This window comes from Marmota marmota, unplaced genomic scaffold, assembly GCF_001458135.2.
Source record: "Marmota marmota marmota unplaced genomic scaffold, marMar, whole genome shotgun sequence".
Classification (NCBI taxonomy): Eukaryota; Metazoa; Chordata; class Mammalia; order Rodentia; family Sciuridae; genus Marmota; species Marmota marmota.
This window is the reverse complement of record NW_026000140.1, coordinates 422,823-438,929: the sequence shown is the minus strand read 5'-3', so window position 1 is coordinate 438,929 and position 16,107 is coordinate 422,823. Positions and strand designations below refer to the sequence as shown.

The 16,107-nt window shown below is 32.3% G+C and overlaps 1 protein-coding gene across 1 annotated transcript; it reads left to right on the top strand.

Moving 5' to 3' along the window:
• Positions 1 to 5,448: 5,448 nt before the first annotated feature.
• On the top strand, positions 5,449 to 11,376 carry LOC107158754 (beta-casein-like). Its single transcript, XM_048785740.1, has 8 exons — positions 5,449 to 5,506; positions 6,259 to 6,285; positions 6,396 to 6,410; positions 7,522 to 7,542; positions 7,635 to 7,679; positions 9,008 to 9,541; positions 10,317 to 10,355; positions 11,062 to 11,376. The coding sequence occupies exons 1-7, from the start codon at positions 5,456 to 5,458 to the stop codon at positions 10,320 to 10,322; spliced, it is 699 nt and encodes a 232-aa protein (XP_048641697.1). The 5' UTR covers positions 5,449 to 5,455; the 3' UTR covers positions 10,323 to 10,355; positions 11,062 to 11,376.
• Positions 11,377 to 16,107: the final 4,731 nt, after the last annotated feature.

Here is a 16,107-nt window from a genome sequence, read left to right as displayed (position 1 = left end):
TTGAGATTCAGCTCAGGACTTGTGGCTTTGTGGAGACTTTCTTCTCTTCACCTATCCATCACCTAACATGAGCTATCTATTTCCCTTCTGCCCATTTACCTTATCTTAGATTTATTAAAATATGCATTACTTTTCCCAACAAGTAGGTTCTCCTATCTGTTTTCCCATCAAAGTTTTGTTTGACCTCCTTGACTTTCCTTAATTGCTGCATCCTGGGCAACTAGGAAATGCCTGACAAAACACAGACAACATTCATGCTCACCTATTTTTGACTATTTTCACACATGGTATCTCTAGGATCTATTCATTGTCAAGAAATTCTTTTATTTCTAATGTCAAAATTTCTATGTAATAACTAGCTTTAATCTTGTACCTCTTGAAACTGTTCATTCTCAATAGGCCTACTCTTTGCTTAAAAAAAAGTAACAATCTCTGGTCATTCAAATTTTTTTTTAGATTTCTGGTATGTTACTAAATCTTCTTGTCATACATCTACTTGGGTAAAAACAAAACTGGTATCTAGTTTCATATAGGTCATAACTGGTACTTTTGAATCTTTCAGTTTATTTTATTTTTATATTCACCAAAAATGTAAAAATAGTAGTATTTTAATTGTACATATTTAAGGCATACAACACACACATATGCAGTGCAATACATATTGATACACACAGGCATACATAGTGAAATGATAGCTATAGTCAAGCCAATTAACATGAAAAGTATCTTACACAGTCATCACTTTTCCCTTTGAGGTAAAGTAACCTAAATTCTATTCTCAGAAACTTTCCATGATACAGTATTATATAATTGACTGTAGTCTTCATGCTGTACATTAGATCTCTAGACCTACTAATTCATAAAATTTTGACTTTGTATCTCCACATCCTTCCCCCAACTAAACCTTGATAATCGTCATTCTACTCTGTTTTTATATACTCAGCCTTTTTTAGATTGTACACATAAGTGAGATCATGCAGTATTTTTTTCTGTTTTGTGCCTGGCTTATTTCACTGAGAGATCACAAAACAAACAACTACTTCCCCAAATTTCAGGGGAGAAATCCATTTTCTGAATAATCACAAAATTAAGACCATTTAACTTCAGTTTCTCTACCTTATATCTCAAAATATGCATTATATTTACTCATCTTTTCCTCAATTTCTCTTGTCTTAAGAAAACTGTTACATGTTATATAGTTCTTATTTTTATACTACAATTCTGGTGTTAATGGAGAAATTCCTACTATTGATTTTTCCCACTCCTTTATTGTGTTTCAACTGTTTCTCCATTGACCTCTATAAGTTACTAGTCTTCCCTACCTTAAAGTCACCTTCCTATGATTCCTGTTGTCCCTATCCAAATGGTCTCATAGTCTATAATTCTCTTTACCTCTTACTCTAAATTTGTCAGAAGAGCAGGATACATGTGTTACTTTAAATTTTCACAAATTACTTTTTAATCATTTAGAGTACATTTCAATATTTGAATTGACAGTGTCACCTGCTGCACATCCTGAATCATTGCCACTTTTGATGCCTCTTGCTTCTTCTAGCAATGCAAAGCATCAAGGAGAAGAAAGTGTGAGACTGTACACTTTTGTTGATACTCTATTTTCTCCTGTGCATACTTGAATTTTATTCTTAGATGATTTCTTTTCTTATTTGTCTTTCCCTAGGGACATTTATTTACTCCCTTGAGGTAAAATAATTTCCTCAATTATACTTTTGAATTCTCACTTGAATATAAAATTTAATTTACAACACCTCAGGTTGGATAACTCAAACTGATCACATACAAGATTAATTTAGTATCCCCTTTACAATTTTACCTTTTCATATCTTGTTTTATTACATGGTTAACTTTTTAATCATCCTCACATAAATGGCATAGTTAATTCATTAATTTTCCTAAGTTTTCAAATTCCTTCTATTTTAATGTTTGCCTTTCTGTTGTGCAAGATGTCCAGCACCATCTCCCTAATTGAGGGCATCCAAATGCCTATACTCAACTACTATAATAACATCATACAACTATCACCTTTGATGATGGACACAAAGCCATAAAATACAAAACATTATATAATCCTTTTTATTTCAAATGTCTAATGTTTTTCTGTATCTGGTGAATTTTGTCACACTACATACTTGAAATTCACAGGTATCCAAGTTATAACTGCATCAATTATCTGCAATATTAAGTTGTACTCCACATATTCTATGTAACCTTACAGTTGTTACATTGCTTCAAGTGTATCTGTTCCCTTTGATCAAGATACTGAATTGCCATTCAATCACATCTCAAAATAAGACTTGTAATTTAAGTTATAATTAAAGTAGCAGCTCTTTAAGGACAAACTCCTCTGCTTACATGTAACACAGATACTCTATTTCTCTACTAGCCATAATTAAGTTTTACACATTGTAGACAAAATGCTACATTGACAGCTAACTTAGTAACAAAATTTCAGAAAGTAAAACATGGTTTATGGGACTTAGATACATCAGGATGTAAATGGTATCTTGTTTATTAACAAAGAATATGAGTTTGAGAATATTACTTAAATTTTGCTGTTAAGTAAAGAAGAGCTAACTTATGCTGTTTTGCTAAAGATACAAATATTGATCTATGAAATACTTAGGACCCAGAATAGGGTTAATACTAAGGAAAGATAGCCATGATTATTATTTTAATTATTAAACCCAAAATGGAAAATATAATCAATATTTTTCAGATGAATTGATCGCATGAAATTTTGCAAAATTTCTATGATAGTTTTAATGAGGATTTTGCCTATACCAGCCATCCATATTTCTTCTCTGATTTGTTTACTATAGAGGAAGGTATATTTTTTTTATTTTGTTAAAAAAAGTATTGGCTTGAATTGAATTATATATTTTTCCTAAGTCAAGTGTCCCTGGGTCGTAAACAGTTTGCCCCACCTGATTAAGCTCTCACCATAGACTTGTTAGTTACTTCACAGCATTACAAAGCACTAACTGCTCAAGTTAACATGAAATTGTGGTCTTTGTGAAGCTCTGTGTATCTATGTTGTTCATGTAAAACTGCCCTATGACTGAGATCTTAAGTCCCTATTAGACCCTAAGACATCTAATGGTGCCCACAAAAACTTGGGGTCTATGGCAGAGTGTCACTGTTCTCCAGTCATTGTTAGTGAGCAATTGCATTTCCTGGACAAGTTTCCTTTATCAGCTTGTGAATTACCCCTTTGTTACAATGCTCCCCAGAATTTCTGGGGACAGATACTGAACAGAAATCACTTTCTAATCATGCAAACTTCTTGGAATTGAAGCTTAATGTTGAATTCATTTCAAACCACAAAATTAGCATGTCATCAAATTCAATATATATAGAGCTACAAAAGCAGATAGACCATCATCTACCCAGCTTCACTTTCACTTCCTATCCTCCACTTTGGAAAAAGGTAAGAAATTCAGCTATAAATTTTGAGTATACCTTCCTTATTATTTATTGCACACTAGGTTGTTCTTTGGAAAGAAAGTAATTGATCAAAGTACAGTTTTGGAAATAAAGGTATTTAAGGTAGTGCTGAAGCTATTATTAACATTTATTTTAGAAATGAAGGAATGCCTAGAAAGACTATAATGGCTCTGTAGGTTTCATGAGTCCAAGAAAATGAAATTCACACTGAGTGGATACATATTTTATGTATACATGTATACATACACACATGTATATACACTAAAGATAGCATATATCTTTAGTATAAGTTAGTTAATAGTATTAACAGCAGATTAATGAACGGTTTCCTAATTAATTCTTCCAATTTGATTCAACATATCACAGCTTTAAAACAAATATATTTAAATATATTATGAGGCTATACATATTTATTGGGAAAGCTCTTGTCTAATAGTTTATAGAGTTAGCATATTGAGTCAAGAAATGAAGATAGTGGTTTGGGAACATGCAATATATTAAATATTTATAAACATCATTATAGAAGAAGAGCATAGTCATCAAACTTGTCCAGTACCTTAAACTCCGCAGTTTATCATCTAGCCTACCATATTTTGAAACAATATTAAAATAGTAACATTAAAATAAGTAAGCTAAAAAGAAAGTATCCTACTTTGTAAGAAAATGGATGAAAGAAAAGTAGCTTGTATAATTTCAGTCAATAATAGAATTCTGACTTAAAAACCTGGTGTACAAAATGTTGAGAATAAAATATATAAATGCAATGGGATACACTCTCCATACCATAATGTATAATGGAGTATTACATACTTTTTTTGAACTCTGACAATTAAAATTATTTTAAAATTTTTTGAGACTTTAGGCAAGGTAAAATTAATTCAGAATTATATAACATCCATTAGAAAAATCTGAAAATATATTTTTTCACTGGCAGAATTATTTTCAGTCTTCAAATATTGGAGAGAATGCTTTGCAGAAAATTAGAAACAGTTTTTTCATTAACTGTTTTTAGTTAAAACATTTAGTTTAAAATGTGAAAACAAAAACCTGTCAAATGATATTATGACATAAAATTTATTTTTTGAAATACGTTATATGAAATACAAGAAAATCAAGCACAAAGGCCATTTAGTATATTTGATATGTAATGTTAAGATTTATTTCATAAGAAGAGGTAGCCTACGTTGGCATTGGGAGTGGGCAATAGAATTTGACCTTTGGATCAATCATCAATATATCAATGAGCACATTTTATACAGAAAAGAGGTAAAATAATGTATTATCTCCAATGTCCTGGGACACACAGGAGAAGATATATTAGATATGTAAGGATCAAGACTGCATAGTGAGTATGAATGAAGAAGAAACAAATCTCTTTGTCAAAGAAAGCATCTATCTGGAGAGTGTAACAAAACAAACAAACAAACAAAACCTACTACAATGAAAACAATAGTCTTATTGGACATGAGAAGGTGTGATTAAACTAAATGTTAATGGCATTATTAAGTAGAAGAAAAATAAACATAAAAATTATTCAGCAGTAGAAATGAGTACTTTGCAGTAGAATTGAGGCTCTATCAGGTTTGGGATTTGCTCTTTCCCCCTACCTAGGCAGTGTCTGGCAATTAAAGTGCTAAGTAAATATTTCATAGAAAATGAACAAATAAATCTTTCTGTAACTTTTTATATTCTTTTATCATTTAAAAACCCAAAATATAACACTCTGAGTAAACTTAAATATAAAAAGACTGGAGATCCATGAGCTAAAAATCTGAATAGATTGAATTTAATATTTAGGAGTAGGAAGCCAGAGTACATTTTTGACTAGTTACATGATAGACCGTCTAATAGTATATTTCCTTAAAATGAAAGCATGGTATTATATTATTTTTATTTTTTTAAAGGAAAAATAACTCTACCTAAATAACAAAATATATCTGACTGACTAATCTGTCGCCATCTCTCATTTCCCCATTCACAGGACGTGGTAGCCATGAAGGCCCTTATCCTTGCCTGCCTTGTGGCTCTTGCTCTTGCAAGGGAGGTATGTACAGAGAAAATTCCTAAAAAACTAACATATAGAGAGGTTGATCTTCCTAATGTATCAAATAATATCACCAATAATGTTAGCATACAAATAATGGAATTTTCAGCTTTTTTTTCTGGTGTCTATGAAAATCATTTACTTTTACCTACTTTTTCAATTTTCCTGTGGGGTCTCAAATCTGGGACAAATGCTTTCTATTCCAATGTCTCCCTGTAGCTAAAGGAAAAGCTAACAAATACTTAGTAACAAAACAAGACAAAAAAAAAAGAAAGAAAAACAGCAAATAACTATGTAGTATTACACAATTTTATGCATGCATAAATTATATAAATGTATCTTAATAAACTGTTCAAATGTATGTGTCTCTTGCAGTAGAGAAGTGGGCCAAATTCTATTTGTATTTTCCAAAGACTACCAGAGGACAGAATATAGGCAATAATCATAATCATAATCATAAGTATACTCATAATAATAACAAAAATATTTAATAGAAATTAAAGTAATTACATTTCTGTTATCCATCCCAAATCTATTCTCAATTCAGGTGATAGAGAAATATACCAATTTAAATTTACTAAATATAAAACAATGAAAATTTCACTTGTAATGTCTGTACAAAGACATGCAATTTTTTAAAAAGCTTTTTCCAACTTTTTAAGAGAGTGCTATATAAAGTGCATAAAATGAGTAAATGTGTAATGATGAATTAGCTACAGACACTAAAATGGACTTATTACTTTTCTTTATAGAATGAAGAAATCGGTGTATCCACTGAGGTAAGTTTTTTTGAAAACATTTTTTTTCCATCCATAAAATAATAACATTTTCTGATGGTCTAGTAGATTTAATGCTGATTTTTTCTTTTTCTTTTTTATTTTCTTTACAGATTTCAAGCAGTGAGGTAAGAATGATTTTTAGAGGCAATTTCCAATTGTAGAACTATAAAATCCTGTGCCTTGTATTGTGTTACATCACAGTAATTATGCTAATGTAGCCACATATGACATGCAAATTCTGATGTAAATTCCCTTTATATATGTTGAAAGACAGAAAAAATGCCTGGAGAATTTAGTACTCTAGAACTTTCTAAGTGGGCTTCCTACTTGAAATTGTGTCACTGCCTCCCCATCCCATTTCCTATGGATCATACAGCTCTGTTTTCTGTCTTGAGCTTTCTGTACTCTGACCTCACTCACTTTTAACATTGATTGAGTGCTTTCTGTGCATCAGACACTGATTAGGAGCTGTGATACAAACTAAAGATTAGGATGTCAATGAAACCAAGAGCTTGCAGTGTAGTGGGTAAGCAAACATGTTTAGGACACATTTTTTTCTTAGAGCTGTCACTTTGGTAAATAAAAGCCAGTGGGATTTGGTGAGAACTTAATATACTCAAGAGAGTCAGGCAGACATTTGTCCTTGCACCACTCTTGAAAATGTTGTCATCTGTTTAGTAAGTGGTGTGACAATATATATTGTCTCTTCACAAAGTCTTGAGAATTTTAGGGGGTGTATTGATTTCTTATAGTTTATTTGAAACTGAACACATTAACAAGTGAACTAATAATGACTAGTATAATGTAACAAGTGCTGTTATGTTGTGTTTTCAATTAGTTTTTTCCCTCTTTGAATCAGATGGTTTTTTAGTAGAGAAGTGGGCCAAATTCTATTTGTATTTATCCAAATATAAATATTTGTATTTATCAGTAAAAGGACCATGATTGTAGAGAGAAATTAGCTTCCATTAGAAGCTTATTTTTGCACAGTGTTCATTAATTTTTTTTTCTCTCTTGACTACATTCATCTGACTTTTTTATATGACAGGCTTTTTTTAATATGAGAGGCTTTATAGAATGGTCTAAATATAAAAGTTGCAGTTATTATCCTAACTATGGACATTAGCAAGTGAAAGTGTCTCTATTAACCTATTGAAGCATTTACTTTCTGATATATATTGAAAACTAAGAATTATTAATCAAAACTAAATCTGATTTTTTTTTATTTTTATGAAGGAATCTATTACACATATCAAGGTAAAATATTCATATTTAACTGTACTCATTTTCATGATTTCCTGTTAGATTTTCATAGATAATAGCATTTTAAATGCATGATTTGTTTTTAGGAGAAGCTTGAGAACGTTAAGCATGTGGAACAGCTGCAAAGACAGGTAAATTTTCATGACTATGTTTCTAATATTATTATAAAACATAATCCATGAAAATATTCATAATGCATATGTTCAATTTAAAGAATTGCAAAGTAAATGCCATGTACCTGCCAATCAATATAAGAAATTAAACAATGGCAAAGTTAAATATATTTTCCAAGTCATCAATGTGCTTTTTAAATGCATAATCAATTTCTAGAATAGAGATTAACTATCTAATGATATTACTAATGGTATATCTGTTTTAGTAAATTCAAATTAGTACAAACACCTCCAAACTGGGAACTATGTTCCTTTCTTATTCTGAAGATGTTATGATGATGAAAGAGAATAAAGGTGACAAGGTGTAAGTCTGTTTCTCAGACATAATCTTGGCCACAAGTTTCTTTGTATTTCATTTTCTTAATGTGTAGATGGAGAATATTCTTAAGAATATCTACCCTGATGTATTGATGAGCTGATTTGCCATGAATATTCAATGATTTGACATTAAGATTTTGTCAATTGTACTACAATATTTATTGGCTATATGATGACATTCTTAAGGATATTTCCAGTACAAATGAGAGAAGTGAGGTTTAGAAGAGTTGAGTGCACACTATGTGACTACTATATCCAGTTAATTAAGTAGCAGAGCTTTCTTAATAATCAAGATTTTTTTGAATAACAAAATTCTACAGTTCATACATTTATCTAACTGTAATATTTCCACTTCCTGTTTTATTATTAGAAGGTTTGGTTATCACACAAAATATTTTCTAAAACCAATTAAAATTTAAAAATAAATGCACTTTAAAGACTCAATTATACTACCTTTTACTAAAGGAAGTAATGCTAGAATTTGGCCAGTGTTAATGAGTCCCTGAATTTAGCCACAAATAAGGACTAACTTTTTATAAAAGAAAATGAAAATAAATACACATGTTGTCCTTCTAAGTCTTTTAAAATTGATGTCTCTTCATTATATGAAAATAATTTGTTCTGTTGCTAGTATATTTAGGTTGAAAGTCAGTGCTCTGTAAAGACCAAAGCATATAAGTTATATCTATCCTGTAACTAAGGAAAAGGTCAAAAAATCCAAGAAAATTCCTAAACATTGATTTCAGTTTAGACCACAGATCCACCAAAAAATTGAGGAGTTTAAGAAGAAACTTCTTAAGGAACATTTTACTCATTTTTCTTCACTCAAGCCAAAATGATTTCTTAAGTGACATAAGTGAAAATCTTTCTTTTATTGTCTTCACTCAATTGCAGTTGTCCAATAGATTAATTGATTGTAAATGACAGTTATGGTTAAATCATGGACTGAAAGATTCTTCTTTTTTCAGGATGAAAGCCAAGATAAAATCCACCCCATTGCCCAGCCACAACTTCCTTATGCTCAGCTCATGCCTTACACCCTCCTTCCACAAAACGTCCTGACTGTCTCTCAGCTGGCTATGGTGCTTTCTCTCCTTCAGCCTGAGATAGCAGAAGTCCCCAAAACTAAAGAGACCATTCTTTCTAAGCTTAAGCTCATGCCCTTCCTTAAATCACCAACAGAGCTAACCCCATTTGTCCCTCAAATCCCACATCTCACTGACCTCCAAAACCAGCACCTCCTTCTGCCTCAGCTCCAGCCTGTCGTGCAACAGGTCCCCCAGGTCCCCCAGGCTTTTCCTCAGACTCCCATACTTCTTCCTCAGCCCCAGGCGCCTATCCCTCAATCCAAAATCGCACCTGTTCCCCAGCAAGTAGTGCCCTTTCCCCAGAGAGACATGCCTGTCCAAGCCTTTCTGGAATACCAAGATCTTCTGCTCCAGCCTACTCGCCCACTCTACCCTGTGACTGACCCACTTGTCCCAGTTTCCAACCCTGTTACTGTAAGTCCATACTTATTTACTTTGCCATTTCACTCCTGATGTTTATATGATGGTAGAATAAGTTGAGGGAAATTCTAGAATATGCACTCCTAGAGAGTGAAAGAACAAAGATATAAAGTTATAATTTAGATCAGTGATTCTCTATAATAGAATCACCTAGAGCCACCCTCCCACAATTCCAATGCCTAGACATACCCCACATAGATTCTGATTAAGTTGTTCTGATTGTCTACGTAGAGTAGACTGTGTTGGAAAGAAATGATTGCAGGGATTCTGAATCAATTGGTCTCTTAAGAATTTTGATTTCATTTTTTTTCTTTTTTGGCAGTACTAGGGACTGAACCTCAGAGGCACTATAGCACTGAGATGCATCCATAGACTTTCCATTTATTTATTTTTCTTTAGAGACAAGTTCTTGCTAACTTACTGAGGCTGGTCTCGAACTTGCTCTTCCTCTACATCAGCCTCCCAGGTCACTGGAAGTGCAGGCATGTTCTAGCACATGCAAATAAGAATTCTGATTTAAAGAGCGTTAAGACTTACCAAAATCAAAATTAAAATTGATAATTTGATTGAGCTTGCCAAAAGAAAGCTAATTATTCAATGTTTTCCTCATGGACATGCATTCCCAACATGCCATAGATCATGCCTTATTTTTGCCATCTGTAGATGAGGGGAAAAGTTTGAGATGCTTATTTAATTGTTTCTTAAGGAAATTGTTTTTGTTGAAAGATAAGTGATATATTTATTTATTTATTATTTGTTTACTTTCAAGGTCTAAGAAGATTTCGAAGTTAGCGGCTCCTCATTTTTGGTAAGTTTGAGAAGTTTGGAGATTAGACCAATTCATTTTATAGTTGATTATTTTTTCTATTTCATTCTCCTACAGATAGTGGAAAATTCCATCAACATGTTAACTTACTTACTAATTATCAATTTGTTGTCAATTGTTTACTCTTATCCACTGACCTGAAACATGAAAAATTTCAAGAAACTTTTAATTTTCCTTATATGTTATTGATAGATTTGACTGACTTGTTTTCAAGGGTCTATATCCTGAGATTTGATTTCCATCATTTTTAAGAAAACCATAAAATAGATTTTCTTTCACTTTTATGTAAATGCATTTGAGCTTTTATTAAAGGAAAAATTCAATTGTTATTCCAGGTTAAGTTTCATAAACTTTGTATTTAGTTTGCTTAAAATTCTCTTTTTCTTTTAATTCACAAGTCAAAATAAAATTATTGGTCTAGGTATGGTGTTCAAAAAGGGAGAGAAAATAGTGTTTGGGATTCTTAGATACAAAGCCTTTTTTGATCATGATAGGTTAGACATCTTATTAAAACATTCCTAGTGAGCTGATATTTGATGTGATCCGTACTTTGTGTGCCTCCATGGAAAGGTTCAATGAAATGCACAATTTCTTTTTTTTTTAATTAGTCACACCCATACAAATGGGGAAAAGTAAACAGCTTTATCATATAACAGAATTAATTCTATATTTGTTCTCTATTCCACAGAATTGACTGAGACTGGAAACAAGACATCTTTTCTTTAAATCATGTTACCAAATATTACATATTTTTGAATGGAACTACCTGGAAAAAAATGAAACTGTATTCTTTTTATTTTATGCATTTTATGTCATTGGTTTAGTTGGAATTAGACTCATGAACTCTTTGCAATTCCCAAATTGTAAGTTCAATGTTGAGTTAGAAATACTCTAAACATGTCAAAAAAATGTATATAAGAATAGTTTCTGGGATTGGATTTACCAGTATTTCTTCAAGATAGCATACAATAAATTGTTTCCTTAAATAAATTAATTTGAAACACATTGAATTAAAGTTATTCCTGCTTTTTTGTTTACGTTACCTAATAATCCTAGATCTATGGTTCCTTCTCATATGAAAGCCAATTAAATGTCTAGTAATTTTCAATGTAACAAAAGATAAACAGAGTTCAGTGACTATAGAAATATGTCTGATTTTAAAGAATAAATCTTACTGTAGTCATATTGAAAGTCCCCATTGATTCCTTTCCTTCCTTTTTTCCTTCTCTCCATCCTTAACTTTCATTCATTTCTTCATTAATTCATTTAACCAGCATTTTAACAATTGTTATTATAGATCTATGAAATAATGAACAAGCACACTAATGCTCCCATGGCACTTCCAAGTAACAAGATCCTCCCAGAGAACAAGTAGTCTCAATAAAATCCTGAAAACTTACATCAAGTATATATAAGTTGGAATACCACAATGTAGGCATTGATTCCTTCATTTTCTCCTTCAAATTTTGGAAGGACAGGGATTGCTTATGGCAGTGAGAAATGAGAATAGTGTCCTATTAAAACAGAAGTAAACTTTTGTATTAATTATAATCCCATTCTCAGGAACAGCAGATTATTTTAGAAGACTGATGGATTACAATGTGTTTGACATTTTATAATTAAGTAAAACAGATACCTTATTATCTATAACCAACACTGCTGCGGTCTTTGAAAATGCCATGGTGTTCATTTACAAGGGAAATATCACATCAGATATTTCCTGTGATATCACATTAGGAAGTCCACTGATATTTGTGCTGGACTTTCCTCCCCTACTCTTTCTTCTGTATTTGTGACAAATATCCATCTTGTTTATTTTTTAACAGGATATCATGTATCTATTTGAATGACTGAAAAGTCTTGCAGCTGACAATATGGAAAAATATGTGACTGTCTACTAGATAGCCATAGAATTTCTTTGGCACAGAGCATATACAGGGACAGGCTATGTTTCTGACCTTCATGGGCTTATTCTATAAGCCCCTGAAACAAAGTTAAGGCAAGTACAGGAACACAAATTTATTGTGTGAGTTTCAACTGCAGAGAGGAGGATACATATAGAAGTCTAGATTTGGAATTTAGCTTATTGAGTTTATTCAAACTTTGACAATAGAAGATATAGTACAAAAAAGATGTGTCAAGTCAAAAGAGCAGTAGGCTAAGCAGAAGCCCTGTATTTTTAATGTAATATGTGAGAAAAAATAGAGAAGTTCATGAAAATCTCAGAGAAGGAAACGAATAATAGATGAGAAGAACATTTCCAGGCAATTTGTATATTGTGGAAGTCAAGGAGACAAAATTTCAAGAAGGAAAAGTTAATTGCCCACAAATAAAGACTTCAGTGAGCTTTGAAATTTCTAAATGTCATCAAACTACAGTTTTCTCATCTGGAAAGCATTATCATAGTAGTTGGAGCAGGATTAAATGAGAATGTGTATAAGGGATGCTGCAAATAGGAATTGCTTATATATAAACATTAGGCATTATAATTATTTATACCATCATAATCTTCATTGGGAAGAATATATTCTTTTTCTGGGGCTTTGAGCCTGCTAAGCAAGAACTGTTTCCCTGAACTATATCCCCCGTTACAGGAAGATCTTCATAAAAACAATTCTTTAAAAGTGATGGAGGAAATGAAAAACAAAGTACAGAGCAAAAATGTCTTTGAACAAACAGGAGGGTCACTTCGAATCTTAAAACAGGAGGGAGAGAGTTAGAGATCCAGTGAGCCATAGATTCCTTCATAGAAGAGTGAGATTGAATACTTAAAATAGTAGCTCCAAATGGATTCAATTTTATGTCCAAAAGAAGTAAATTGTTTTCTTCATTTGACTATTACATGACTAGAGATAAATGTTTCATAAATTTGGTATATTAGGACATCTCTGTGGTTCCTCAGCATGAGTGTAAGGCTATAGGTTGATATATGGAATTGGATGCAGATTTTTTTATTTAAATGAGAATAGTTAATATGGTAGATGTAACATATGCCTATTCTTTTCCTACATATACACAAAAGAAAAAGAAGTGTGCCATCACACCCAGTGAGAAGAGAAAGTTTTTACTTTCAATTTTCATGGAGTCCTGCCATCTCACTCTTGACTTATAATGTACTAATGGTCTCTTAAAACTGCAATGATCTTCAGTAATATGTTTATCCAATCCTACCTGCATTCCTTCTTTTGTATCTTTTTATTTGGTGTCATTTTTATCCTCCATTTTCTGTGGTTGGAAGCAGAATTTGGGGGATATCACATTGAAATGATACATCAAATGATATGGGAAATAAAAAATGTGACTGAGTAGATATACCTGGCATGCTTCACTCAAAACAAAGCCAGAAAAGAGAAAATAACACCAATTTTAATGAAGCTATGAAACAGAGTACCTAGTGCAATAGGAATCTGGTAGCATTGATTTAGATCATAGAGATACAAGGTGGCCACATAAAGGGGTAGACACAGGCGTCTCTGACCCTTTTGTCTCCAGGACTACCCTGAACCAAAAAGACCCCATTCATCAGGGAAAGAGTAATCAGAAAGTCCCTGGCAGTCCCCATTTAAGCCAGAGGCACCTGAGGCAAAGCATTCACTGCTGGAGAGGCCTGTGGTCCTTACAGTTCCTTAATGCATCTGGGGAGTGAGCAGGTTACCACCCTGTTGCATTTCCCTGGAGAGAGAGCTCAGCCAGCATGGATCCTCTTTCCCCCTTGCTGAAAGGTACTACACACATTAGTCTTCCAGGGATTTTTGAATAGCCAGACAGCTGCCACTAGCAGATGTGCTGATCTTGTCTTGCTAAACAGCCAAGATACCTTATCTACCCTTCTGACCACTCTCCTACTACCCAAGAGATCAACCTCCCTCTAGGTGTTTTCCATGGACTGGGGAACATGGGGGATCCAGATCACACAGGTGATCTGGAGGCCTCCAGATAATATGGGATACCCATCTAATATTGTGTTCCTAATAATGAATTATCCAACCAGTAATAAGCAAGAGAATTTTTATACCAATTTTCCTAGGAACAGTAAAAACATTTTCTTTTTGTCTAATATCATTGACCACATGGCTTCTGATGAGTAACATGAGCCCCTAAGACTCAAGGAATTAAATCAAATTTCAAATTATGAATAGAAATTTCCTGTGAGAGATGTGTAGTACTAAACTCCTGGAGTCATTTCACTTTAAATGTGAGAAACATGAGGTGGAAGGATATGAGTTCTCATGGAAATCAACACGTACTGTAAACTACGTACTTTTCCCATATGCAGCTTGGAAAAAAGGAATTGAGTAAAATCAAATTAATCTCAATCAAAGTGGATCATACCATTTCATTTTTCAGAATCTATCTTGTTGAAAATTATTATTTATTCACAAGGAGAATGTTTTTTGTTTGTTTGTTTTCTGCAAACAGAATTAAATGTGTTTATACCCCATGCCTAGGGCAAACGAGAAGATGTGGAAATAAAAGTACTTAAATGTCTGGTCTAGGTTTTGCTTTGCTAAATAATTTTTACATATTATGCTAAGATAGATAAGAAAATTAAGCTCTAGTGTTCTGTTGTACAGTAGAGTAACTATACGTAATGATAAGACATTATGTGTGTTTCTTTATTAAACTAGAAGAAAGAAATTTGAATCTTTTCACCTTAAAAAGATGACAATTGTTCAAGGACATAGATAAGTTTACTCCATTTGAATATTACACAATGTATGTGTGCATGGAAACATCACATGGATACTCCATAAAAATGTATAATTTGCATGTATCAGTTAAAAAGGATAGTATTGGGGGCTGGGGATGTGGCTCAAGCTGTAACATGCTCGCCTGGCATGTGCGTGGCACTGAGTTCGATCCTCAGCACCACATAAAAATAAAATAAAGATGGTGTGTACACTGAAAATTGAAAAATAAATATTAAAAAAATTCTCTCCATATATCTTTAAAAAAAAAGATAGTATTGGGTTGCTACTGTATGCTGGGAAATGTGCAAGGCTGATGTTGTGGACATGATCAAGGTCTTGTAGAAACCTGCCTTACAATGAAAACCAACCTATTTGCAAAAGATTGGAATTATTCCATGAAGATATATATATTTTTTACAAATAATTTTAATTGAAATAACAGTTGTCAGCTTAGTTATTGTTTTAAAGTGAAAGATAAAAATTATTGTACCTTATTTCTAGAGAAATTCAACAAGAAAGAGATTAGTGATAATCCTTATATTTAAAATTACCTCAAAATAGTGTTAGATGTGAACTTGACAAAAAAAAAAATCCCAGCTCCATATATAGACCTGTTTTTCCCCCACTTAATTAAAAATTTAAAACATCGTGAGCTATTTTATATTTGTTTATTTTTTTTTTTAAGATAATATGAAAACGATCATTGGCATACTGACCATGTGTCAACTGAAGTTGGTCAATGAGTACAAAATTTCAGTGAGACAGGAGGAATAAATTCTGGTGTTCTACTGCATAATAGGGTGGTTATAGTTAGTTATAATGCAACTTCAGTATAACTAGAAGAGAGGTTTTTGAATGTTCTCACCATAGAGGAAATAATAAATGTTGGCAGTGATGGATATGCTAGTATTCTAATTTGATCTTAAAGTAGAATATATTGAAATACCACATTATACCATATAGATAGGTACAATTATTATTTCTTCATTTAAAAATAGAAATAATGAATAAAGAGCCTAAGAGTTTGGCAACATCTATTGAAT

Bases quoted from the DNA above. Each gene is read 5' to 3' on its own strand.
- LOC107158754 (XM_048785740.1), top strand. From the start codon at position 5,456: ATGAAGGCCCTTATCCTTGCCTGCCTTGTGGCTCTTGCTCTTGCAAGG. The intron at 7,543-7,634 runs GTAAAATATTCA...ATTTGTTTTTAG, and splicing joins AATCTATTACACATATCAAG to GAGAAGCTTGAGAACGTTAA. The intron at 7,680-9,007 runs GTAAATTTTCAT...TTCTTTTTTCAG, and splicing joins TGGAACAGCTGCAAAGACAG to GATGAAAGCCAAGATAAAAT.